Raw genomic sequence first — 26,670 nt, forward strand, 5'->3', positions numbered from 1 at the left:
TAAGTCGATAACTTTAAGGGATGCATAAGAAAGGGTTAAACTGGACAAAAATTATCTAGGCTCTAGTCAAATTCCATAAAATTCTTAAAAACTTCTCAAAATTCTTAAGACTTGAGATGATTTATACAAAATTTCAAAGAATTTTAAATTGAACAAAAGGGTGGTATAAAATGACTACAAAAGGAACTTGGATTTACAGGTGCAAAGGTACAGACCTAAGCACAAGGTTTATTTATTTATTTTTTTTTTTTTTCTCAACCAGGTATAAACAGAAAATTAACTTAAATTCACCTCTTTTATATACCTTTTTTATAATAGAACAATCAACCTAAGAAAGAACTTAAACAATGCACCTGCAATGAACTTTTTGTCATCTATGTCAATTATATATTATAATCGGTACAATTAAAAAAAAAATTTTTTTTTTTTTAAAGTGCAAAACTTTATTTTGTACAATCAATCATTAAATTGAGCTTCATCGAATTCAGATATTCTCGGCATTTTCACCATCCTGCTATGGAATCCAGCGAGTTTTGAACTCAATTCATCTGCAGTGAAAGAATGCTGTAATTAAGAAAAAATATAATAAAACAATAAATGAACTAAACTTATAAAATTTCTTACCTTTTTCTTATTCATCAACTGTGATGTCGGTGATTTAGGTGATCTCTCGTAATACTAAGTAAATAAGTAATCAGTTTATTTAATGACAATTACATTTTTATCCTTTCTCATGTGGCTTACCATACTAGGAACTGTGTCTTTAACGGGTCGATTGATGATATGGGGAAATTTTTTTACTTCCTGCCCCCAATAGTTCTCAATATCTTGAACTAAAAAAATAAAATGTTGATTATAATTTAGAATAATGTAAAGATTAAAAAACACCTTTGATATGGCTTGATGTGTCTTTCCTTTTGACAAGGACAGCATCTACTCTGGCACAATTCTGCCGTTTTCCTTCTTCAACGCAGAAGTCGATAATGTTCTGTTTGTTTATCTGGTTCCTCTTGCCTTGAATAAACGATTTAATCCAGTTGTCAATCTATTTGACAAATTTTTTTAAATGTTTAAATTATTGTTCATCTATTTATCTCAAACCTCAGCACGGCTGACTTTGAGGTGTACGAGCTCAGGCGGGGCTACAACTTGTTCGTCTTCCGATTCCTCGTCCTCGGTGTCATACAGTTCTTCCATCTGTTCGATGCCAACGTCTATAAAATTTAAAGGATTGACCGTGTATCGATAGATTATTTTCTTTGAGAGATTACCTTTGATCTTTTTTACGCAGTCGATTATGAAAGCGAGTACGGTGGTGCTGAGAGATACCGAATCGCTGCTGACAGCAATGGCAGCAAAGGAATCATGACCAGCCTCCCCCTGCTTCTCATTTCTTAAAATTAAAATCCCAATTATTTGTTGTTTTATTAATTTTAAAAATTCAATACCTGTAATAAATTGAAATCGACTGAATACCGTGCCACTTTTTCCTAGCCTTTTCACAAATTTTATTAAAAGCTCCTTTCCACGATTCCTAGGATAATACTGATAATTTTGCTTTCTTATAGAAACAAACATTTATCTTCATGCATGTACTTTTGTTAAACAATTTATGATGAGTTCAAAAGTTTCAGAAAATATATTTTTAATTGTATCTTGGCAATGGGCTTATATTGCAAGTATTTTCAAATTGATGAAACAATTAATTTAACCTGCTGAAAGTCCAAACGAAAAGCTTAAATTTTTTTACTTTATTCTTCCCCAAGTTTTCGATTAATTTAGTCCCTCTCAAAACGTGGAAGAACAAAAGTAAAAAATTTAAAAGGTCAGCTTTAATATGGTACACTCATGGATCCAAAATGAACTAAGGAGTTTCTGTCGTCATATAAAGAACAATATTTTCCTTAGTAACATCCCTGAGCCTCTTCTCAATCGCGAGGTTTGTGCAATTTAATTTTTTGAAAAATTAATCCATTTATGTTTAGTGGTCTAATTGACCAAATTACTTCTTTCAATTAATTATTCTTTTTATGTAAGGTCTTGGTTGAGATGAAAAAGTTAGTATCACGAGCTAGACTCGAACCCACGACCTTCGGCACAATACACCGCTGCTCTTAAGATATGACATTTTGAAAAATGTTCAGATATTCATATTTTGGGATAGCCAAGCAATGTCAAAAGGATTTCGGTTTAACTTCAGTAACTAATCTGTTCTGGGAATAATTTAAAAAGTTGTAACAAGTCTGTGAAGTGATGAACGTTAAGCTTGGTCTTTTTTGATAATTTTGGTCTGCCCATTTTCGCTGTTTTGACAATTTAGGGTCAGTACCAAATATCCTGTTAGATCTCTGTTGACATGGAAATCTCATAAAATCACCCCATAAATCATTATAATAAATAAAAAAAAGTTCAACTGTAGAGCAAAACAAAGCATTTATTAAAAACAAAAAACAGATTTAAGACAAAATTGTAACGCTTACAAAATGTACCGCAGAGGGTTTAAGTGACAGGCACTCGACAGCTGAAATGTCACAGTGAGCTGACACTGCTTCGTTGAAAATGTCAGTTTCGGAACAAACAACTGTAACTTCTTTGATCAAATTCATTATGTACACTAAAAGGAAATCACAAACGAGGATAAAATTTTATGTATTTTAACACGGGATACATTATTTGTAATCAAACTCTACAGAAAAAAATTTAAGGGTTTCTGACATATTTGACTTTCAATGTATTTTTCAGCTTTTTAGGCATCTGCCTCACATGCTTAGATTGTAAGTCTGTAATCTGAAGGTTTCAACTTTGATAAATCGAAACTGGCAAAAACTCAAATATCGACATCAATTGACCTCAGGCATCTCTTAGTCAGTGGTCAAGTTTTCTCTGTTGCATGATGTCATACAGAACAATTGTTCACAAGCACCAACATTCATTGATAAAATAAACAAAGAAAATTCATGTTATGTACAAAATTGCATATATTACAAAAATACAATGCTTGTTGCAATTATATCTTAGCTTCCCAGTCGTTTTAATCTCATCAATAGTTCAACCACTACAATCAAACTAGACGACAATATAATATTGATTTTTCTACAACTATGAACAACAAGTTCAAGTTTCAACAAATTAAATCATTTAGCACAATATTATTTGAAAGCTGTCCAAAACCTGTGATCGTTGGTGTCTGAGAATGCAAATTGTTTGTTGTCAAAGTGTTTATTTAGTTTGCTTGTGTATGTGGTAGTGTATATAGTGGGATATAGTGTGTATATATAGGGAGAGGAGAAAAAGAGAGTGAGGGGTGCAAAAGAGGAAAGAGAGAGAGAGAGAGAGAGAGAGAGAGAGAGAGAGAGTGAGAGAGAGAGAGAGAGAGAGAGAGAGAGAGAGAAAATACAATAATTATTGGACCTGAATCAGTGTTAGATATTTTTTAAATAAAATGAAATTATTTTATATTACAAATCTAACAAAAATAGCAGTAATAATGATTTTGAACTATTTACAAGAACAATCGTTTAAAAATTTTTATTAGTTATTTGGACAGGCTTACATTTTGTATATGTAATTAATTTCATTTATTCTCTTTGTTTGCTGTGGTTTTCAGTAAAAAAAGCAAAATAAACTATTTGGCAGGCATAATCACATGTAAAACTGTATATTTTATAATTCCTAGACATGCGTTTAAATTTACAGTTTGATCTAGCAAAACAAAATTCATAAAGTTTTAAACCAATAACAAATGCCAGATCGTTGAAAGCCAATCATCACAAAGGTAATTTTCATTTTGGCAACATCTTTCTTCCTAGGATGTCTCTTCTCATTGCTGGCTACTTTTAAAGGTGATCTGAGTTTTCATCTATAAACTCTATGAAAAAAAAGAAGCCAGAATTGCGAAGAATTTTTTTACAGTAAAAATTTCGCATGGTACTAAATTTTTGTTGGAAAGTTTGGGATTTAATTTATTGTCATTTTAATATATTCTAACTGTCCACATTTCAGCAGGGTGCTTACTAAGAAAGAGTCTAAACAATTATTAGGTAGAGAAAGAATGTTACCACCCAGTAAAACGCAAAGCGTATTGCCCTCTACGAAGGATCTTCTTCAGCCAACAAAAATTTGTCCAGGGTGTAAAGAGAGGATAGAGGGAACTGTGAGAATCTATTAGATACAATGGGAAACTTTTCTTTCATTCCTTTTTTCTGCAGTGGTTCTGTGCCTTAGGGCAGTACTGGCATCAGGAACACTTTCGGTGCACGCATTGCAATGTAATGCTCACTGGGAAGAATTACAGAGTGAAGAATAACAAAATTTACTGCATGAAAGATTATTTCCGTATCTTCAAGAAACATCATTTATGGGCTTTATCTATTTTTAAGGAGTATTATATGATGTATCACAATGCCTTGTTTCAATAAAAAATAGAAATTTTTGTTTGTTTGGGGAATTTAACATTTCTATTGATTCAGTTTAATTTAAAACTATTGAAATTTCTAAAACTAGCATAACAATACATAGATGTGAAAAGAAACTTGTTCATAGTCAAAAGTGGAGATTTAAACAAAATGCAGGTTGGTTATTCTACAATAATAGAGGTGACAAATCCAAACACGAAAAAACCCTATTCGATATTTTTATTTTGAAAAACACACTTTTAAAAGATTGAATCATGCAATAAAACATCCTTTAAGGATTAATTTGTCAGGAGGACAGTGCAACAGGATAAAAGTGCAAAAAAATATCTATCTATATATATTTTTTTTTAAATAATATTGTTCTCAAACCTGTAGTGTCAAAAAAAATAAATAATCTATACTCTGACAAGCTTATAGTAAGATTTAACTTATATTTAATTAACAAACAATGCTGGTTTTGTAGCAATATATAATTTCAATATAATTTTTCAACAGAGTTTACTTTTTGAAAGTTACTTAAACCGTAAAACCCTCAGCAGGTCTGATTACAAAAGACATTTTCAAAACATCAAGAGTACAGTGAAAACTAATTTTTAAAAAATAATATAGTTTTACAAGTTTCTTGTTAACTTTTTTAATTTGCCCAGTTGCAAACAGTAATTTTTGAAATGGATGATTAAATGAATAAATGTAAATTCCAGTACCTTCAGAAGCATGTCTGGGAAACGGCTTCTCCCACCCACTACATCCAACCTCGCCCCTTCTGCACGAAAAACAGTAACTGATTGTACAAAAATTTGTTCAGGGTGTAATGAAAGGATTGAAGGAACTGTGAGCAATTTTGTACCGAGATCGCCTGGCTTGTTTTTAACAGTTTTCCTTTTCTCCCAGTGGTTCCAGGCCTTAGGGCAGTATTGGCACCAACATCACTTTAAGTGTGCCCATTGCAGAAAGGCGCTCACCGGGCAAGCGTACTTCCAAAAGGACAATAAGCCTTTCTGCAAGAAAGACTATTTGCATCTCTTTGGCCAAAACTGTCAAAGATGCGGTGGTTCAATTGACGGGGTACTATTATTTTATGCAGTTATCTGACTCCAACTAATGTTTGAACGATGTTTAGCAGTCGACACAAGCTCTGAACAATTTTTGGCATCCTGAACATTTTACTTGCTGGATTTGTAACAAACCCATCGACAAGGAACATTTTAATGAACGTTTCAATAAACCCTACTGTGTTGAATGCTTTGAGAAAAAAGAGATCAATCCTATATGCGAGGGTTGTAATAATCCAATTACAGATGCTATTTTGGTGGGAATGGATAAATTCTGGCACAAAGGATGCTTGTTGTGTTCGGTATGAGCTAATTTGAATTGATCCTGTTTAAATTTACAATTTAAATAGTTTTCAATAATTAAAAGAGGCCTTTGAGAGAAAACAACTACTGCCTAGCCATCTTCAATCATCCTGGTATGCCTATTATTTTTAATTATTATATCCTGCAAGAGGTTTGTTTCTCTCTCTTATTGTACCAATCATATTTTTGAAGTTCTTGAAAGGACACAATTTACAAAATGCCAGACTTGTCAGACAGCCCACAAGAAATACGCAGGCCAGGATGTTCAAATTTTATCTGACTAAAAACAATTTTTTAAAGTTGTTAATTATTTGAAACAAAACTTATTTAATTATTGATTATTGTTGTAATTTAACAACTTTTAAATTTGTCACAGAAATGTTTTTACCCAGTTGAAAAGGAACTAGTAACAAAGGATGGATTGCCAATTTGCAAGAAGTGTAAATTAAAAAAAAATTGATTTGCCTGATTTTCATCAAAGGTGATTTATGATTTTTACATGAACTAACTTTTTTATATTACTTTTATGTGTATTATCAATTGCCTATTTTGCCTGCAGAAAATCCTCTTATCTTAAAATGGCATATTTTGATGGGGACAACTGATGTACTTATTAATTTTACGATTGTGTCTTAACATTTTTTTAAAATTATGTTTTTTCCATTTATTTATGTATAACTAACTGAACAATGGCCTATAATAGGTGCTGGAAGAGGTGAAATTTGAATATTCCACTCTTGGTTTGTTTTTACACACCAAGTGTCAACTTGGTTCAGAGTTCTTCCATACTTTGAAGATGTACCTCCAATAATCAACATTTTGTCTTCTGTAAATAAATAATTGATAGTTCAATAATAAATTAGAGGATAAAAATTAGGAATCCTTACTTAAAACTGCGACTGTGTGACCATGTCTTGGCACAGACATGTTTGTTTTAAATGTCCATTCTTCGTTTTCCCATGCTTCAATTATATCTGTGCTTTCAATTTTATCCGCATTACCCGTCGCTCCTCCAACCACATAAAGCGTTTCCTTCAAATTAACCAATGCAGCAAAAGCTCTACCGAATCGTAAATGTGTTTGTCTGACCCACCTGAAAGTTTTAAATTTATAAAATTGATATTTTAATGGCCAATGAGACTCACACATCATCCTCTGGGTCATAGCAATAAACTAAGTTGTTTGTTGGTTGTTTGTAACTGCTCATTCCTCCTACAACCCAAATGCTACCTCTATAGCAGCAAACTGCCGCCCCTATGCACGGCTGAGGAAGCGGTTTAATCTGTTCCCACATCCCAGCCTCAGGGTTGTATCTTTCAGCTGATGAAAGAATTCTGTTGTCAAAATAATTTTTTTAAAAAATATGTTTCAGCTGAGATTCTGCAAGAATAAATGAAGATGGTCAAATAATTCACCTGCCATTCATCCCTTCTCCACCGATGACATAGAGAAAACCATGAAGTGACGCAAGGCCAAAACTATGTCGTGGTGTTATTAAAGGAGCTTCTTCTTTCCACTGGTTTGTTGACGGATCAAAGCTCAGTGTTTCAGCACACAACGACTGAGCACACTTTTCTACATTTCTAGGATATCGACCACCTATTTAAAAAGAAGAAGAAAAAAAAGAAAAAATATAACACAATAAATAAAACTTTGGACCAATTTTACCGACGATGTATATCTTTCCTCTTAGTTTAGCAGCACAATGATAATACCGAGGCTTCGGTATGTAGCTGATAATATCCCATTTGTTGAATTTTGAATCATACCTTGAACATTTGAGAAATATACTTCAGCAATCTCACACTCTGAATATGTAATTTTTAATAATCAATTTAAATTATTGACCTAAAAACAGCGCACTTTCCACTTGTGTGTTCACTTTGACATGGATTAAGTCCTTCAAAAACTAAAATTTTCTCTTCACTCTCTTCATGAGACAAAGTGTCTTTAATCATGCTGAAAAAAAAAATATTCTAAAGGGTTAATTTACAATCATTGTAAGCAGTGTTAAAAGATTTACCTATTTTCCTTTCCAGTATTCACAGATTTGAAAATGATTTCATACTTTTTATAATTTTTCTTTATCTTTTCTTCCCTTGAAGATTTTACGTTGAAATTCATCAAATGGATTTTTTTCCGCGCCAAGAAACCTCTAGCTACTGACTGAATAACAGTGGCAGCACTTTCTTTCAATGAGATCCTTTTAAAAGAATTTTGACACTTCTTACATTCCACCAAAACACTGTTTTCATCACACTGTATGTCCTGAAAATGATTATGACAAAGTAATAAATAGGAAACTTAAGCCATATTTATAATTCTTATATTTAAAGCGTTTCTTACTTTGGGTTTATTATGTGAATCTATAGATTTCTCCGGTTTCTCATTTTTCAATACAGAAATAGTGCTTTTGCTAATAGCTATACAATTTTCAGAGTTTGTTACATTTAAAATTCTCTCGCTCATCTTATTCTGAGGGCTTATGTAGCTTTGTTTCATTTCAAAACTTGTTGGGTTTGTTTTTATCTCATGAAGATAATCAAGGAATTCCTTATATGTTCTATAATCCTGAAATTAATTTTTAAAATGTAGTTTTTTATTAATTTCTAAGCCCTCTTAATACACATTTAAATAAAATATTTCCATGTTTTATTTTGATTGATTATACTTACTTTTGAGGTTGACGTAAAATTCCTTTTGTTGGGTTCGATCAATTTTAAAAAATTACATATATTTTCTTGTTCGTTTTTATTCTCTGTCAGTATGTTTTTGACAGCGTATCTGAAATTTAAGATGGTAAGGTTGTCAGCTTTGTCTGAAAATTATTGGTGAAACTTACGCCAAGCCATCTTCTATCATGTTTTGAACATGTTTATCCTTGGTTATTTCTAAAATCTCAGGGGATTCAGGATTTTTCCTTATATTCACCAGCTGCGATGGAGTCATCAGACCAAATCTTACACATTTCATAACTGTTTTTAAATCCTTTCTCCTGTCCTCCCAATCGGCTTTTAACCACCTGATAGCAGCCATAAACACTTCCAACTCGCTTTAATAAAAAAATATTATTTTAACATTCTTAACAGCTTGCATACCATCCGTCAACAAGTAAACAATTGAATATTTATTATTACCAGTGAACAACGATATTGTCAGATTCGAGTATTAAACAAAGATCTTCGGCATTTAACTGTATGAAGTCCAAGGAACTGACCAAAGGAAGAAAAAAGCTATGTATCCTAGACACCATTAATCGTTTGATTGATTGTTTTCCCCAACGAATGGCATCGGTTATAATTGAAAACGCGTTCTCTTCAATAAAAAGTTCATCATTTTGAATAAAAGTGTTGCATTGCTCTTCTAAATCTAAACCGTTAATAATTTATTTTATTTTGAAAGTTAAGTGTGATACATGACCGACCTTTTATCCCCAAGATTTCAGCAGCGACTAAGACTTCGACAATGCTGCTTTTCTTTATACAATCATGGCCGTCTTGTCCTGCTGAAAGCATCCACAAATAAATCGTAATGAAAGCATTCTTAGTCACTCTCTGTAAGAGATAGCTATAAGATAGACATTAAAAAAAAAAAAAGGACTAATCATGGCATACTTCATCAACATGAATGACATTTGGCGCATCAAGGCTTGACATCGAGTCAAAATAATCTGAATATGATTGTAAAACGATACGATGGCAAAAGAATTCGTGATTATCAATCACCAAAATGATATCAGGATTTCTGAAATATTTTTTCAAATAAAAAAACTATAAAAATTTGTATATTTTCAAATATTTTAAGATTAATTACTTAAACATATTTTATAGCCTCAGACTGTGTCACGAGTTGGAGAAATGACTAACTTCTCTATTTCAACCCTTATTATTAACAACTACTATAATTGTATTTTATTTTACAAGTAAACTTCAGAATATTATTACTTTGTGTTTTTTATATGAAACTGGGCTCTACAAAACACAAGTACATTGCATGTTGGACTCAATATGTCCATATTTTAAAATTAATTGAATATTGAGAGCTAACAGTTTATAAATTTTATATGATTGTAATATACAATATATAATACTCTTATAATAATTCTTAGAACTTAGATTGAGATATGCCAGTTTTTGCCTCAACTTGTCTCATCAAGTCTAACAATAAGGACAGCAAGGTTGTATTGCAAGGGGTGGAATGCACTTTGTATTGTGAGGGTGCGTCCACTTTATGGTTACTCCCACCAAACACATGAAATTGTATGTGATTTGGCACATGCTTGAGAAGATCCATGATAACGGTGGCTCTGCTTACCTTATCTACACTGACTCCCTCAGCAAGTTTACTGCTGTCTGTGACAGGACCTCAATCAACCAACCCTCTTGTGCTTTTGTTGGAAGATACCATATACTGGATCGTCTTGGATAGACGGTAGTTGTTCACAGTACTTGGACACATAGGTCTAAAGGATAACAAAAAGATGGATGAGACGGCTACATCCCAACCTCTGGACCTAACCACCGTAATCCAGCCACCCTGATACTGTTGATGGGATGTATTGGCAGAGAAGTGTTCGCACACCATAGCACTGTCAATGGGAAGAACATCAAGACCTCCACACCCTAACTGAGTGAATAGTATAACAAGAAAGAAGATAGTTGAGTGAATGAGTGGGTTTGGATCGAGAGACTGATTATATTGGGAGATGAAATAATGCAGCTGTTGTTAACACCCAGAGCACAACCTTGGTGGTTGGACGGATAAGACTGAGGACTGACCCTGGACTGTCAATACCCGGGGTGGGTGACTCTCAAGAGCCAGTAATTTAATGTAAATTACAAAAATTGGAATTGCCAGTGACTGTGAGAAGTGACGGGGGCAGATTTGAGCTTATATAAATCAGTAATAATTAATAATTAATGATTATCACATACACAAAGTTTTTAATTCTGTGTTGGAGGGTTTCCTGCAGCTCTTTCCTTTTTGGAATTCGGATAGAAGTCCAGGGTGAACCATCTGAATGCAGCCCCATGCTTAAATCAAATCGGTATAATTATTTATAAAGAATAGCATACACAAGTAAAAAAAAGAAAGCTAGTAAAGTAATGCTAGGATGGGCAGCAAATTTATGAATGATAAAATCTTTTAATAATAAATGTAAAAATTATCAAAATGAGGTTTAACAGGTTTAACTTTCCGTAAAAACAAAATGCTCACGATTCTAAAGATATCTCTTGAGAAAAAACAGAATCCATGCTGATTGTGATCTTATTTTTTGTATTTTTCTGTATGCAGTTGTTACCAATGGGTTTTATTTTATGGCGACCCTGATTTAAAAAGAAAATATAAAAATAATTTAAAAAAATAGACAGGCAGCCAAACAAAGCATACCTGATTATTTACACTCTTTAACTGTTCGGTAGAACAGGTTCCACTTGCTGACCACAGCAATCCTTGCTGCAAAGTTATACACGTGAATAGTTTCATATATACTTTGCCTAACAATAATTGATTTGTCCTTGAGCTTGAGCCCTTTCATATGTAGGTTGAAGTAGTATCTTTAGTTTGAGTGAATGTATTTATTAGCATGAATGTTATAATATGTTTGGGAGTGTTTGTGATATCCAGTTAACACACCAAAGTAGTTTAGGTTATTTAGTTTTATACATAATTGCAGCATGATAGGGCATCATTGGCTTAATATCAAGAACCCTGTTGACTACCCAATTATGTGATTGTATTTATTTGCGTGAGTGGTTAAGTATATGTGGAAATGGTCTGTGGGAAATATTGAGTATCCAAAGACCTGTCGTGCCAATTAGGTTAACTTAGGTTAGTGAATGCTTGATTTTTTACTGTGTAAATGTATAATAATAATAGCACTTTATATGTTATAATACAGTAATATAAAATAAAATAATTACACAAGAAGCACAAGAAAATTCCATCTGCCAGAGATGAATGAAAACATCAATAAAGCAACAAGAAAACAGAATAAAACAAAAAAGGAAAAAAGGAGAAAAATTAAAGAACATGAAAGTAAAGTAAAAAAATACAATAAAACAAATAATCAATTTTTTCTCATCTGTGGAGGTGTAAAACATCAAAAATAGGGTTAATAAAAAAATGCAAATAGCCCTAGCTTCTTTCCAGCCGAAAAAATAAAAAATATAAAATAAAATAATCAGCTTAAACATATTTGTACATCATGGACTTACGCTTCTGATTTTCAGTAGGTCATTGTTTACATTTGTTGTTGATGGTTGTTTCTGTTTGAAAAAAGCTTTTTTCTCTGAAATACAGTAATAATTAAAATAATAATACATTATTACATTATATAACAAAGCTACAATTCAATAAGAATGTTTTATGTATTGAGTATATATAAGGTATGGAATTCAGGTATGAATCGACAGTCTAGACATCACAAATTTGTTGAGGATCAGGGATGCAGCTACAAAAAAAGTGAGTATTGTAACTGAGCCATAGGCCTACTCATCCTCACTTCTTTTGACCGTATCACTGATCCTCAACAATTTGTGATTGAATATACAATTGTTTTTAAAGAAGTTATAGAAGTAATTTCGTTGAAAGGTGCAATAAAATGTTATTACAGAAAAGGGTTGTAATTAATGAACTCGTACAACTTATAAATTTATTCTCTTTGTAGTGCTTTCAAAGCTTCGATTGGCTTCCTCTTCATCATCAAGTGAGAGATTGGTTAAAGACTCAGTCTATAGAGGAAATGTGCTAAAGAAGCCGATTGAAACTTTGAAAGCACTACAAAGAAAAAAAAAATTATGAGCTGGACAAACTCAATAATTACAACTCTAGATTAATGAAATAATAAATGACAATGAGAAAAAACTAGGGTAGTTAGTTCAGTAATTTTCTTTATTTTATAAATTATATATTTTAATAATAGGTAGGTTACCAAAATTAAGTGTTCTTCCTGTGGCTATTGTGTTTAAATTTAATTAACAATTTTGTAAAAATTCTTTGTTGCAGTATTTACTATTTGGAATCTTGTCTCACCTTTCTCCAAAAGTTGTATGGAACTGTTTTCCCATTTGTCATCCGGTTGAAACAGCTCCGAGATTTCTTTATGCTGGAGGAGCAAGTTTGAAGAAAAGCTTGTAGTGTCGGTCAGGTTATCATTTAATAAATCCAGATCATCCTTGGCCTTCTCCCTTCAAAGATAAGAACGTTAAAGAAAATCAATAATTATTATTACAGATAAATACCCGTAATTTAGAAGATCTAGGCATCTGGTGTCCATGTTTTCAATATCCATAACATGATTAGACCCCTGAATAGAAAATATAGAAAAGATGGAGTGAATTCATGTATATTAGATACATTCATTACATACTCTGCTAAAGATGACTTTCTTCATATTATCTGAGTTATGTTATGGGTGTTAAAAGAAAATAAAAAAATAGAACAATAACTAGTTTAAACACAAAAACAAAACAAAGGAAATGTGGGATTTTACAATCCTAACATCTGTTCAGGTAATGGGAAATAAAGAATTAGAGGTGATAATTTTTCTTATTTGGTCAACAGATATTTATAATAATAAAAAGTAAAATAATAAAAAGACCTTTGGAACCAAAAATAAATGGTAAAACAGTGTGAGGTGAATATCAAGTCTTAAAAGGACATATTTGGCAAAATAACTAAAGATGAGATGAAAATCAAGATAAAAGCTAATAAGTATGCCTATTAGCTTTAATTTGTAATAAACATGCTATGTACCAATTTTTACCCTTGAANAATTTATTATATAATGTAAAATTATTTCTTCCCTGTTTGTTCTTGTGTTCACAAAAGCCCTTTAAAATTGATGAAAGAAAAATGGATTAAAAACATGTTTAAAAGAAGAGCACAGTTGATAGGTGGCCCTTGAACTGACTTATAGAAGAAGGGTCATCCTCGTAAGTATTTTTGGTCCAAAGCCCACAGATGTAGAGAAAAGTTGCTCGATGTGTCCACTTAATTTAAGATACAATTCCTTAGTTTCCATGAAGAGAAGAAGGTTTAGGAACCTGATATGAGAACTGTGCTTGAGCACAGCAGCAATTATCTGAGCCCCTGTTCCGATTCTTGGAAACATTATTGTATAAAGTGCTTGTACAATGTCCCAAGTGTGTTCCTAGTGTGTTTTGAGAGTGAAGTTATATATTGGCATGAATGCTACTAGTGTGTAGTGTGAGAGGTGAATGGTATGTAAATTAGAAAGAATGAGTGAGAATGGGTTTGGATTTAGGAACTGATTGTGTTGGGCTGAAATGACTTAGTTTTTGATAGTCCTGGAGCCCAACCTCGGCGGCTGGACGGATAAGACATAATGCCATGGTATTTCCAGGATGTCTCCCAGACGATGGGTATGCTGGTGGGTGCGGTGGTGAAAGCGACTTTTGCCAAAGCCTTCACTGTCCTGGGCTATGGTTTATGACAGTTGGTGTAGCAAGGCTGACTGAGTCTGACCCTGGTCTACCAACACCCGGAGTGGGTGATGCTCGAGGACCAGTAATTCATTGTAAATTATAAAAGCTGGAATTGCTGGTGGACTGTAAGAAGTAATAAGCTGAACTCATTGAACATCCTATAAATCAGTAATTAGTAAACAATTTAATCTGATCTAAGCTCTTATTTAAATTTATTCACAAGAAGTATTTATTATTTTGTTTAAATATTACTGATGTGAATAGAATAGATAAAAAATAAAATAAAATTTGTATTTGAGACGATGAAAAAATTTTCACTTCAAACATGCTTCACATAATGGTTGTCCCTCAGAATTTATACCGAATGAGCCATTTCCTATAGGTTGCTTGCATTTCTGGAAAGCGTAGTAAATTCAAAATTGTAATTATGAATATAAAGGCATTTTAAAGTGACTTACACTGCATTTGAAGCAATTTTGATGCCACTGGGAGTCTAATGCCGTTAGGATTGTATCACTGATCGGCTTCTTGCATCCTTTGCATTTTGGGCAGAAAAGATGTTCGTAGCATTGTTTACAGTATGGCTCATTGTTCTTTTCAAAAAATGGCATCTTCTCGAGAGTCTTTTGGCAAGATTCGCACGAAAAGTGTTCACTGTGCCAATGAGCACCCAAAGCCATGACACACTTCTCTTTGCACTGCAATTAATTTAATTAATTTTATAATCGTGTTAAATCTATTTTTATTTTGTATTTTGTATTTTTACCGACCCCGTCTATAAGCACATCACATTTTTTACATCTTTTACCATTCATTTCAAGAAAACAATTTGTGCAGTAGGGTTTTTGATCGGCGACTTTGAATTGATTTTCCGTTATTGGTATTTTACATTTCTCGCAGGTAAAATGGTCAGGGTGCCATGTTTTACCCAAAGCAGTTAGCCACTAAACATTACATTGACTATTGATTTCTGGTTTTAAATGATAATATTTTGAACTTACTGTTCCTTCAATTGTCTTATCACAACGAGCACATTTTTTCACAACTTTGTCTTTACTCTAAGGAAAAAAAATAACATTAATAATTGCAAGATTACTATTCTTGCAACTCCATCAGAGCCAAATTAATTGGTTCAATTATATATATATATAATAATATAATATGGAAGGAACGAAATTCAAGAAATTCTTAAACGCGATATATTTTTATTCAGCTATTTTTTTAGAAATTATTCAAACTNTTATTTGATATTATGGGAAATTGGAAGGAGGGACAAATATTTAAAGAAAATTTTATTTTTATTATTTGTAAAGAAGAATGATTCAAATTTACTATGAATTTGTCTCAAATTTTTTTAATTTTTGTGTCAATTTTCCTTTGTAAAACTTCTTCATTCATACAGCTACTCAATTACCATCAGTTTTTCTCATTAAGAAAAAGAAAAATCTGATGGTGCAAAGTAAGGAGAATAAGTGATATAAAGAAGAGAAATCCCCATGTAATTTTGTTTTAACCTTCATCAAGCAACAAAAGCAAAACTTGAATTTGAGGTTTAAAAGTTTTGAATTTGAAAGTACGAAAAGTGTTGAAGCATAGTAGATGGCTGTGGGAAAAAGTCAAAGTAAGACTGCTTCATCATTATTGAAACTTGAAATTTAGTAAATTGTACAAATTTATTTTACGCTTTTTCCTTGACACACTGGAGCAGGTGATGTACACATGTGTGCATTGCAAAATAAGCAGGGAGTTTTGAAAAGCAGATCGAGCTTGATAGTGTAATCATTTGGTCTTCCTATCCTTGCAGTTTTAGCTTGATGGAACTGTTTCAGCTCCTCCTTATTTTTGATTTTTAATAATAATTTTATAGAAATCCACCACTGAATATGAGGAGAAACAGAAAGATATCTGACAAACTAAAACTTCAAGTATAGGAAGACCTATGACTACATTAGAATGATATACACTAGTCAAGAATGATCTGAAAAGACTACACTATCACCCTCGCCTTGCTTTTTCAAAACTCCCCGCTTATTTTTCAACATATGCGTGTTTATATAGCCTGTTCCGGTGTGTTGAGTGTCTACCAGACCTCTTTACTCCTTGCTTCTGCAATAATACACAGACTGAGACGTTGGGAAAGGACAAAACTGCAGGTCCATCACCAGACCTCACAAATTTCGGATGAATGATCAGAAGAAAATTAACAAATTAAATTAATAATTTATCTGAAAATACAAAAAAAAGCTTTTCAAAAAAGAAAAAAGAAAAAAATTGCCTCCTTGCAGCTCGAAACCAGTTCAGATATAAACAGACATTCAGATTAGCCAGATTCCACTATATTAGTAATTAAAAAACAATTTTAAAATGGAATGTGTCTACAAAAGTGTTTTTCCATTTGTTCTCAACAATTATTTATAAACATTTGTACCATTTTGTTTATTCTCAAATTGGTGCTTCTTTCAGCTTTGCAGTATCATCACTGTTCATTTTTTCCACTGGAGACTGAAAAGGAACAAACTTTAGGAATCTAGACTTTAACAAATTTATTATTAATAATTTTAGTCAACTTCAAGGTATCAAAATGAAACGATTTGTTTTACTAGTTGCAAACAGTAAAATGAAAGCAAATGATTAAAAGACAAATAACACAATAAATTTAAAAATGACCTAAGCTCATTTGTCTAGATAAAGCACCCATGAAGAAAACAAGGTGAGGGTCCCCAAGACTGGAGAGATTAATTTAACAACATTGTTCTTTAGAGTCTGATTTAAGCATACTTTTTATGCAGATCCTTCAAACTGATGCTCATTTTGGTAGAACGGAGCCAAGCATGACCAAACCATCACCTGACACTGACCTATAGGCACACCTATCAGGGCATTTATATTTGTTTTATGTTTTTTGGTACAATTTTGTTTCTTTTAAGTGTTTAAAATCCATACAATTGGTCTAAAGTGGAAAAAAAAAAGGTTGTCCCTGGATAAAACATGGTGACAGTTTGGAGTGACAATTAAACGTTTACCACAAAGATAAGCTTGGAGAGTTGTCTCAGTCATGAGGAATTCAAGTGTCAACCTTCTATGCCCAATGCAAAGTCTACAAATGAAGATCTTCTATTGGAGTGGAAAGTTTTTTCCGTGGTTTGATATCATATTTGACCATTCTGAGCTTATTTATGACTCATTTCCACTGGGTATTCGATTTTTTAAAAATTTCTCTTTTAAAAACCAAAATTACACACTCTGTGTTAACTGGTATATCAGACAAAATATTAAAAAGTTTAAATAAAAATATTGTACCAATTTATTTTGTCAGCAATTCTATTGAAATATTTAACAGTAAAATTGAACAACCTTGTTTTCTTCTTTTCAAATAGTATACAAATTAATATACCATTGAATTTATTACTTTATTTATTGACCTTTAAAACTTGCAGGCACACAGACATTAAACGAGAACAAGTCTCATTTGATACACTTAACAGGTTTTGGCTAGCTTCCAAATAAAAGTGATAGTTGTGAAATGATTCATTTATTTCTTTGTAGTTTCTTTAATTTGGTGTTTAAAAATTGATTGTTGTATACAAGAAATTGATCTAGACTTTTATTAGATCAGTTATGATGAGTGGCTAAATTTATTCTCGAGTTACTCTGCCTATTGTTGGTGAATTGGTTTGTCAAGATAAGTTTCTGTTTTGTCATTGGTACATATATTTATTTATATAGGACTTTGTAATTAATTTGTTAGTGTGAAAAATACTGTTGTTACAAAAATATATACTAGATGTATCAAGATTTCAGAAAATTATGAAGGATGTGCTGAAATTCAATTTCATGCTGGACTGAATGCAAATGATTTACCCCACACATCGGTATTAATTAAGAAACAGTTTCATAACAAAAGCTAAATGAAATTAATTTTTAAATCATATGTAAATAAATTTAAGCATAAGATTTTTTTTTGTAAATGCTTTAATCTGTTTCTTGTTCCTAGTTTTATATTTGTTTTCTTTATAATGAGAAAAACAAGAGGATATGTGACAAAATATTGCTTTCTAACCATCATGACCGATAATAATAAATTAGTTTAATGTTTAATTATCAAGATAGTAATGGTTCAGTATGTCGATCCTGCCTCTATGATTGCTTTGGATGCCACCTGGGTTGTGAAGTGACATTGTAAAACAAATTTTAAAAATTGAAACAAATTGATACTTACTTGGAAGACAGCATTGGACGCTGGACTAAAAATATGCCTAATATGTTAACAGGAAGTTGTTTAGTGGTAGTTGTACGAGTTTTCTTGTCTAGTTAAGAAGTTTCATTTCTGTAAGTAGTAATAATTGATCATGTGTTTTTTAAGTGTACTGATATTTTATTTTGAAAATGGCAAACTATTCGTGCGTTCAGGCTTAAGTGTTTGCGATGGAGAGTTTTTAGAAAATGAACAATGTTCACACAAACTGTCAGACTGTAAATAGTTAATTTTTTTCTAGATCTAATTAAATACATGACGATTATTAAAAAGACAATGTTACACTCTGTGACATGAGTAACATTATTTTAAATGATATTTTTATGAGACAAATGGAAGTTTTTAACATTAAAAAAACAAACAGCTGGGTATATTTTTCCTTGTTTTAGTTATGAAAATGTGAAGCTGTGTCAATTTTTATATAAGAAATAAAATTTACTTTTTGAAATATAGAGCAAATTTTTGCAATGTCAATTTGTACAATTATTTTCAAGACATTAAAAAAATCATCTTCTGTAGAAGATTGTAGAAATTAAAAATATTAAACTGTTTTTTTTTAAATTTCAGGTTCAATTGTTATAAATAAACAATACCAAACATTGCCTTGTTGATCCAAAGGTGTTCTTACTAACAACCATAATTCCATTCATTTACACAAATGTTTAAAATAAGTTTTAAATTAAAAGAAAAATTGTGTTTAAAAATGTGTCAAAAAATTTGAAAATCAAGTGTTAAAAGGGTCTTTTTAATGAATTCACAACTTATTTAGCTGATTCTTTCTTTTTCGGCTTTGACGGTTCTGGTTCTTTCTTTTGGTTCAAACACGCTTCGCATAATGGCATTCCTTCTGGGCTTACTCCAAATGTTGAAGTGCCGATTAAAGATTTGCACTTCTGGAAAAGTCAATAACATTTGTAGACTGTTACAATCTTTGGTAGTAGATGGACTTACGGCGCATTTGAAGCATGCTTTGTGCCATTTGGAGTCCAGCGCAGAGAGTATCAAGTCGCTGATGGGCTTTTTGCAACCTTTACAAGTCGGACAGAACTTCTTCTCGTAGCAATCTTTGCAGTAAGGCATTCCATCTTTCTCGAAAAACTGTTTCTGGTTGAGTTCAGTCTTGCAAGACTCACAAGTAAAATGTTCAAGGTGCCAATGAACTCCGAGTGCAGCGATAGTTTTCGATTTCTACAGATTCATCGTCCATTATTCAGAGCGATACAACATTTAATAATATCTTACTTCAATAAGTTCACCGCAGCGTTTGCATTTTTTGCCAAATAGAACCAAGTAACATGGATTACAGTAAGGTCTATTTTGCTCAACGGCAAAACTATCATCAGTGATCATCTTTTTGCATTTTTGACAGATAAAATGTTCAGGATGCCAATTCTGGCCCATAGCTGAAAAACTCTAAAACAACAGAATTGGTATCAGCAAGAAGAACAGATTGTATTCAAACTGTAACCACAAATATAGATCCGAACGTAAACAGTAACTTTTTATTATTATTTTTTTTACAATGTACTGGCATACACCACTTACCTTACATCCTTCAATCGGTGCATTACACCCCCCACATATTTTCTTTTCACTCTAAAAAAAAATAAGTGAACATTTACAAAAAATTGATTTGATAACCTTAAGAATATTTATTAAGTAAGAAAATTTGCCACCCTTGTTCAATGAACCTGTCCTGGTTCAATTCTACAAGACTTTTCAAAGATATAATGATCTATTTTTAATAAATTAATAAATAATGATAGGCCAAAGTAGTAGTTTAAGTGAACAAATTTGTTTAGATTTGAATGAAATTTCTATTAGAAACCTTTTACGTACCATGTTGGATAGTAAAGATCTGCCTTTCTGTATGTTGTAGGACTTTTAAATATACTAATTGTAGACAACAATATTATCTAAAACAAATAGACCTTAATTAAGTTAATTCTGCATAGGAATAACCCCCGAGGAAAACAATAGTGCAGTTAATCAACTTGAAGAAAATTGCTTATTACTCACTGTTAAGTGTACTAAGCCTATTGACTTTGAAAACCATCTTGATTTGAAAATTTGTGTTTCTGGTTGAACCTTGAGTGTCTTTATGAAGTAATGCATTTTTACCATATGTTATTTTAAATTTTAACTGAAGATTACTGGTGAATCTTGCATTTAATGTCAGCAGTTTTTGTTTTCGGGCTATACTTAGGATAGTATTGTATGAATAGCTTCAATCATGAAAATAGTAAGACCTGTTGGTAAAACCCTAAACCAAGACAGAGAACCTTAGGAATAAATTTTGATCAGCCTTTTACAAAATTAAATTTCCTTGTAAAGAAAAGACGACTTCTTCTTCCAGGTCTTACTTCCACTTAATTATTATAGGATCTTTTTATACTATGTTCATTAGAATTAATTTAACATGTTTAACAATCAATGTTTTTAAGGGGTACAGATCGATCCGTATTTCACCATTTTATTATCTTTATTGCATGACCAAAAAGGCTGCAAAAATACCAAATTATATTGGTCAAACTGTTTAGTTTTAAGCATATAGCATTGGTGATCTCTAATTATGCTCAGGCAATCTAGGAATCTCCTGGTGAAATTGAAAAAAATAAAAGGATATTTCACAAACACACAGAATTATAATAGTCCCATGCCCTCTGGTCTCAATGTAAATCTCAGAAAATAGAAGAAAACAGAATTATAATCTAATTTTTGAATTATGAAAACTCAACAGAAGTTTAACAAAAGTGCATAAACATATGTATCATCTGTAGATTCTGCAGATATGGTATCCGAAGCAATTGGTTCTTCTGCACCACTCAACCATGGAGGTCTTACTTTGGTTGGTAATTATCAGTAAAGTTGTGTTCGTATTTAATAAAATCTTATACAAAATGCAGCATATGACATTTTGATTGCAAAATTGGAGGCATATGGTTTTTATGACATCCTTTTCTTCTTGTTTCACTCTTATCTAGTAAATAGATTTCAAATTCTTTTAAATTTACAGATGCTCAGGAGTTCCTCAGAGCTCTCACTTAGGGCCTCTTTTATTTGTTGTTTTATAAATGACATTTACTCTGACATTTACTTAACGATATAATTTATTTCTTTTTGCTGATGATCTAAAAATCTTTAGACCTGTTTCTTCTTTTTTTGACTACTTAATCCTCCAAAACAATTTAAATTCTCTTCGCTCTTGGTGTTTAAATAATAATCTAAATCTTAATACTTAAAAATTTTTCCACACCAACTTCTCAAGGTGTAATAATTCTAGCAACCGTACTTACACAATCAATGACACCCATCATTACACCCAACATGACAAATGATGTTAAAACTTTCCATAAATTATTAAATAATCAGATAAACTGTCCAGAACTCCTCAAATTGACTTTAAAGTTCCATCTCATAACACCAGAACCCTCAAGGCTCAAAGGCTCAAACTTTCAATGCAGCCTACAATAGGAACAATTATTTCATTCTCTTTTCATTTTCCAATCAACAGAGTTCAGAGACAAGCCAACTTCATTGTCATAGTTTTTTTATTGATAAAAGTACAAAAATTAAAAAAAAACTTTAAATTCCACTTGGAAATTGTAACTAGTCATGGTTATATATATTTTTTGTATCCACTTATATTTGTGTGTTCTTATATATTTACTTATTACCTATATTTAATTCTACTTTGTATTAGCTTGATTATTTGAAAAATCAAGATTGTTAAATGCATCTGATATTTTTTCTATATTGTCATTGATGACAGGGAATTTTGCTAGACAGTTGTGACTTTATGAGCTGTGCAGCATTGACCACGTGTTTGGAATCTGTACACGCGAGGTGATTTTTGCCTGTCGGTTATCATCATAGACCATTAATCAGCATGACAGCATTGTCATATTTTCTATTTTCGAACTATTTTTAACTGTCATAGTGATGCCGACATTGTGCAGTTCAGGATGCGGCCAAAATGCCTTGATGAAGGTAAATCTTTGAATTATAATTTATTCTTCATGCTATTTATGGTACATCTGCTTATTTATGCTATAACAATTAACAACGATCAATTATTTTACTTTGTACATTCATAATAAAATAAATAAAAAGAAAATCAGTTCAATTTCATCCTTTCCAAAGCCAACTTGTCGAGGAAGTTAATTGTCTACTTTGATGAAACAATACATTTGAGTAAAAAAATAATTATTGTTCCTTAAAAGCATGGTATTAAGTCGAAAGTTTTCACCTGGGCAGATGCTTTTGCCAATGATGGACATAGCACTTGTAATGTAACTCAAGGTGTGCCGCGTTCTACATCTAGGGCCACTGGAAGTCTTGATCGAAAGAAGGTATTGGTCGACGATGATGCAAGATTGCTAGAGACATTCTTTTTATGGCATTTACTGCTCTCCGGAACTCATTTAAGGTCTTCCTTGGTAATGTCGACTCTGGTCCATGTAAGGGTGATTTCCAAAACGGTTGTCAGAAGGTTTCGTGAGAAAAGCCTAGTCTCTAGACATCCTGTATCAATTTCTTTACTACGGGAGAGGCATTGATTATAAAGCAAATAAACTAGCATCTTGCTTGCAGACCTGAACAATGGGGCTGCTTTATGTGAAGAAGACTTGGAGAAAGCTTAGCTTTATGTGCCATTCAGGAGCCATATCCTTTTCAAAGACAGTCAGTTATGGTATGGGGTGGGATGAGTGTATATACCCATAAAAAACTGATTATCATACAGAATTGATATTTGACAGCACTAAGGTCCATTGAGGAAGTTCTTCTGGAAGCTGTGGTCCCATTCACTTCTTTTATTGGGACAGCTTTGTGGTGATAAATGATAATGCTCAACCGCATGTAGCTCCAGCTGTCACCCAATATTTGGAGGATGTAGGGAACCTCAATGAATTGGCCAGCTTGTTTTCCTGGCATGAATCTCATAGAACACTTATGGGACATGATAAAGAGATGGATTAGACATCGTTTCCCACCTCCAACAAGTGTTAAACAGCTTCAAACCGTTCTTGTGTAGAATGGGATTCTCTTTTACAAGTCGAAAACTGATCACATGTTTACTCAATCCTTAGGATATTTAAGATCCTCCGCACAGGCAGGTGAGGTAATACGTGTTATTAAGACAAAACTGGGCAATAAATTGTGATAATAAATGATTTTCCAGTGTTTTGGTGAATTTTTTCTTTTGTGTGTATTATCGTACTTAATGTATAAAAGATAAAGCATTGACTCGGACAAGAAACTCAAATTTTTATGATTGTATTATTAATAGAATGACATAATTTTGATTATAATATTACAGTAAGTGTTTGATATGATTTTTTGAATTACTGGTTCACTTTCTTGCTAAGTAAAATTTTAAATAGAGCAAATTCATTTTTTGCAGTGCAATATAACAGTTTTTTTGTTTTTCTTCAGCGCCCGAAAACAGGGGACGCCCTGTGCAAAGAATGCTTTTTCTGGGCATTTGAGACTGAGGTGCATCACACCATAATAAAGGGCCGCCTGTTTAAAAGAGGCGATGTCGTTGCGGTGGCCGCTTCAGGCGGAAAGGACTCAACCGTACTTGCACACGTTCTCAAGACCCTTAACGAGAAGTATGATTACGGCCTTGAGCTGGTCCTTCTTTCCATTGATGAAGGAATAACAGGTAAAAAAAGAAAAAAAGAAAGAAAACAGTACAAACTTATACAAAAAATTACACTGCATGCATAAAAAAACATCTTTGTGAAATAAAGCAATATAATAATTGCAGGTTATAGGGATGATAGTCTTAAGACAGTTCAACAGAATCGTGATGATTATCAAATGAAGTTGAAAATACTCGACTACAAAGACCTCTACGGGTGGACAATGGATGAGATCGTTTCTCAAGTCTGTTCTGAACTCTTATTCTCTTGAATCTATATTATTTAAACAGCCAAATGTAAAATTTCAATTGTTTTAAGATAGGAAAGAAAAACAACTGTACTTTCTGCGGTGTATTCCGGCGGCAGGCGTTGGACAGAGGAGCCAATTTGTTGAAGGTCGACTCAGTAGCGACAGGTCATAATGCTGATGATATAGCCGAGACTGTCCTTATGAACATACTACGAGGGGATATAGCTAGACTTCAAAGATGTACTGCTGTCGTTACAGTGAGTATAGTCGATATAATATCATCAATGCAAATATTAAACATTTTCTTTGTTTTCTAAAGGAAAGTGATGACTCCATTCCTAGAGTTAAACCTTTAAAATATGCTTACGAAAAAGAAATCGTAATGTATGCATACTTTAAGAAGCTAGTTTATTTTTCGACCGAGTGCATCTACGCACCAAATGCTTACAGAGGGCATGCAAGGGCTTTTTTGAAAGATCTGGAAAAAATTCGTCCCTCCGCAATAATCGACATTATACACTCAGGTTTGTAAATTCAAATGTTATCAATTTAAACATTTTATTAAAATCTGTGAGATGGCAGATGTATAGGTTGTTCCACTGGCTTTTCTTGTCTGGCTGAAGATGAAAGTTATAATAAATACCTAATTATTTTCAAATAGTATTAAGCTTCATATTTTATTGAGTTTATTTGTTAATTATTTTTAAAACATGCAGCCAGCAGTTCAAAAAACATCACTTAATCATATTTTTTCATCACAGGTGAACAGCTCATGGTAAAAAAAGGCATGGGCGTCCAGAAACGCGGCACATGCATCCAGTGTGGGTTCGTATCGAGTCAGAAACTGTGCAAAGCTTGCACCCTCCTCGAAGGGCTCAACAAAGGCCGGCCAAAACTCGGAATCGGAAAAACCAGCAAAGCTCAAGAATTGATCAAAACTGTGACTGAAAGGGTGGCGATAGACTTTTAAAAGTCCTCTGTGATAAACATGATGTTTTAGGAAAATATTGTTTATAATGGTGTAAATAAAGTTTAACTAATTTTAATATATTTTAATTATCTTTTTTCCTTTTGTGCTTCTTGTTCATAAATAGGATAAATGTGTTTTTATGTAATTAATTTACTACTAAATAAGTTTTTTTTTCAGTTTTATAATTTTATTTATTTATGTTTCAATAATTTATATTATTTTTACATTAATCATTCACTTTTTGGTTGAATTTGTCATTCAATGTTGTTATTCCTTTGTTTCACAGAACTAATACACCAAATAAATATGTTACTCATTTATAACTAATAATTAACTCAAGTAATATTCACATATATACATACATATTTAGTTCTTTAATACAATACCATATCTAACACAGAACAATTTTTTGTTGAAATTTTTAAATCACGGCACAATGTACTGTAGCATTTTAGTCTACAGGCTAGTCCTCCCCCAGGTTGTAGTGGGTTACACCTGAAACTCCTGGGATTTTTCAATGGATGTTCTTAAATCAACAACATATTGGCTCATTAATTGTGTCCATTTGAGTTGTTTGTGTAGTTGGGTGTTTTGGTCGAACCAGTCAGCATTAGTGATAATTATTATTTTGTTTTGCAATGCTTGAACCCTTTTTATTCTGCTACTTGATGTTGCACCCCGTACTTCACAGCCAGTATAGAATTGCTGTTGGTCGTTTGATTACCATGTACAGCAGTGTGCCAACTACTGTTTTAAGTAGGGATTAAAAAAAAAAAAAAAAAAAAAGCAAGGACTTAATAAGCTTTTGGATTACTTTGGCTGTCTGTAGAAAGATGGAACTCTGAGGTTCAAAAGGATAGATATGTAATATTCATGCTGTATACTAAACCCTTTGTTCCCCTGTGCTGTACTTATTCTATACTGCAAAGCACTTTCTTCTCCAAGCAATTTATTAGTATGTGTTTCTTCTGCTTCCTTGCAGAATCTTCCTCAAATCAGTCTGCAGTGATCTGTTAAGAATCATGCTAGGATTTGACGTTTGTTCCTGTTTCATTTGATGCATTCTGTTGTTTCTTTCCTTCTTTTTGAGGATTGTCTGTGTTCAATGCGTCAAATCTACAGTTTCCTCATTTTCATCTTGTCTAAGACACTCATTGATAGTGTGAATCCTATGCCTCAGAGAGCACAGGATCTACTGGTGTATGGTATGGTGATAAGGATATTAGGAAGCGGGGTTTGTACTCCCCAGGCACTGCAGCCTACTGGCTTATTGTACCTTCCTAGTTCCTTAGTTCAGTGCAATAGACTATCCTTCTCCTTAGAAGTA

General features: G+C 32.5%; 6 protein-coding genes across 19 annotated transcripts in view; 2 read left to right on the top strand and 4 right to left on the bottom strand.

Moving 5' to 3' along the window:
• The window catches only part of LOC106661395 (molybdopterin synthase catalytic subunit-like), a 4,138-nt gene extending 1,334 nt beyond the window's left edge, over positions 1-2,804 (bottom strand). The window contains exons 1-8 of the mRNA XM_014384747.2: positions 2,481-2,804; positions 1,449-1,534; positions 1,272-1,393; positions 1,102-1,214; positions 889-1,045; positions 745-833; positions 625-678; positions 1-564 (exon numbers count right to left, since the gene is read on the bottom strand). The exon at positions 1-564 is cut by the window's left edge and continues 1,334 nt beyond it. Of these exons, the coding sequence (XP_014240233.1) occupies positions 457-564; positions 625-678; positions 745-833; positions 889-1,045; positions 1,102-1,214; positions 1,272-1,393; positions 1,449-1,534; positions 2,481-2,606 (855 nt within the window). The 5' untranslated portion in view covers positions 2,607-2,804 and the 3' untranslated portion in view covers positions 1-456. The remainder of the gene's footprint in view (positions 565-624; positions 679-744; positions 834-888; positions 1,046-1,101; positions 1,215-1,271; positions 1,394-1,448; positions 1,535-2,480) is intronic.
• Positions 1-7,284, top strand: part of LOC112126125 (leupaxin-like) — a 9,484-nt gene extending 2,200 nt beyond the window's left edge. The window contains exons 1-6 of one of the 8 annotated variants that reach the window (XM_024226894.1): positions 3,571-3,775; positions 5,117-5,246; positions 5,307-5,480; positions 5,536-5,769; positions 6,147-6,251; positions 7,143-7,284. In XM_024226894.1, the coding sequence (XP_024082662.1) occupies positions 5,130-5,246; positions 5,307-5,480; positions 5,536-5,769; positions 6,147-6,230 (609 nt within the window). In that variant the 5' untranslated portion in view covers positions 3,571-3,775; positions 5,117-5,129 and the 3' untranslated portion in view covers positions 6,231-6,251; positions 7,143-7,284. Of the gene's footprint in view, positions 1-3,567; positions 3,776-3,842; positions 3,928-4,002; positions 4,154-4,208; positions 4,453-5,116; positions 5,481-5,535; positions 5,770-6,146; positions 6,252-7,142 lie in introns of those variants that run through there. The other 7 variants (XM_024226895.1, XM_024226891.1, XM_024226893.1 and 4 more) reach the window with 7 other exon arrangements.
• Positions 6,403-13,334, bottom strand: LOC106661392 (kelch-like protein 31). Of its 5 annotated transcripts, none has more exons than XM_014384734.2 (20): positions 13,143-13,322; positions 13,015-13,079; positions 12,806-12,960; positions 11,989-12,062; positions 11,162-11,227; positions 10,988-11,097; positions 10,705-10,803; positions 9,385-9,514; positions 9,195-9,324; positions 8,908-9,085; positions 8,613-8,822; positions 8,446-8,554; positions 8,117-8,341; positions 7,794-8,038; positions 7,619-7,729; positions 7,439-7,539; positions 7,186-7,369; positions 6,916-7,104; positions 6,658-6,863; positions 6,403-6,596 (listed from the first exon to the last, which is right to left on the bottom strand). In XM_014384734.2, the coding sequence occupies exons 1-20, from the start codon at positions 13,164-13,166 to the stop codon at positions 6,439-6,441; spliced, it is 2,769 nt and encodes a 922-aa protein (XP_014240220.1). In that variant the 5' UTR covers positions 13,167-13,322; the 3' UTR covers positions 6,403-6,438. The 5 variants fall into 5 exon arrangements, with proteins under 5 accessions (XP_014240220.1, XP_014240219.1, XP_014240218.1 ...); XM_014384733.2 differs by having other exon boundaries at positions 8,908-9,133; XM_014384732.2 differs by having other exon boundaries at positions 8,908-9,139; positions 13,143-13,321.
• Positions 13,335-14,490: 1,156 nt separating this feature from the next.
• On the bottom strand, positions 14,491-18,812 carry LOC106661611 (transforming growth factor beta-1-induced transcript 1 protein-like). Of its 2 annotated transcripts, none has more exons than XM_014385130.1 (6): positions 18,440-18,812; positions 16,649-16,722; positions 15,222-15,278; positions 14,991-15,164; positions 14,679-14,918; positions 14,491-14,615 (listed from the first exon to the last, which is right to left on the bottom strand). In XM_014385130.1, exons 2-6 carry the CDS (start codon positions 16,649-16,651, stop codon positions 14,535-14,537), a joined length of 555 nt encoding a protein of 184 aa, XP_014240616.1. In that variant the 5' UTR covers positions 16,652-16,722; positions 18,440-18,812; the 3' UTR covers positions 14,491-14,534. The 2 variants fall into 2 exon arrangements, with proteins under 2 accessions (XP_014240616.1, XP_024082664.1); XM_024226896.1 differs by lacking the exon at positions 18,440-18,812 and adding an exon at positions 16,999-17,079.
• A 387-nt stretch (positions 18,813-19,199) lies between these two features.
• On the bottom strand, positions 19,200-20,610 carry LOC106661610 (transforming growth factor beta-1-induced transcript 1 protein-like). Of its 2 annotated transcripts, none has more exons than XM_014385128.1 (6): positions 20,495-20,610; positions 20,315-20,391; positions 20,021-20,071; positions 19,718-19,888; positions 19,427-19,663; positions 19,200-19,368 (listed from the first exon to the last, which is right to left on the bottom strand). In XM_014385128.1, exons 2-6 carry the CDS (start codon positions 20,315-20,317, stop codon positions 19,237-19,239), a joined length of 594 nt encoding a protein of 197 aa, XP_014240614.1. In that variant the 5' UTR covers positions 20,318-20,391; positions 20,495-20,610; the 3' UTR covers positions 19,200-19,236. The 2 variants fall into 2 exon arrangements, with proteins under 2 accessions (XP_014240614.1, XP_014240615.1); XM_014385129.1 differs by having other exon boundaries at positions 20,315-20,406; positions 20,495-20,596.
• A 1,667-nt stretch (positions 20,611-22,277) lies between these two features.
• On the top strand, positions 22,278-25,426 carry LOC106661637 (cytoplasmic tRNA 2-thiolation protein 1). Its single transcript, XM_014385169.2, has 6 exons — positions 22,278-22,465; positions 23,912-24,143; positions 24,249-24,367; positions 24,442-24,630; positions 24,693-24,897; positions 25,135-25,426. The coding sequence occupies exons 1-6, from the start codon at positions 22,418-22,420 to the stop codon at positions 25,341-25,343; spliced, it is 1,002 nt and encodes a 333-aa protein (XP_014240655.1). The 5' UTR covers positions 22,278-22,417; the 3' UTR covers positions 25,344-25,426.
• Positions 25,427-26,670: the final 1,244 nt, after the last annotated feature.

This window comes from Cimex lectularius, unplaced genomic scaffold (assembly GCF_000648675.2).
Source record: "Cimex lectularius strain Harlan isolate CLEC.00 unplaced genomic scaffold, Clec_2.1 scaffold68, whole genome shotgun sequence".
Lineage (NCBI taxonomy): Eukaryota > Metazoa > Arthropoda > Insecta > Hemiptera > Cimicidae > Cimex > Cimex lectularius.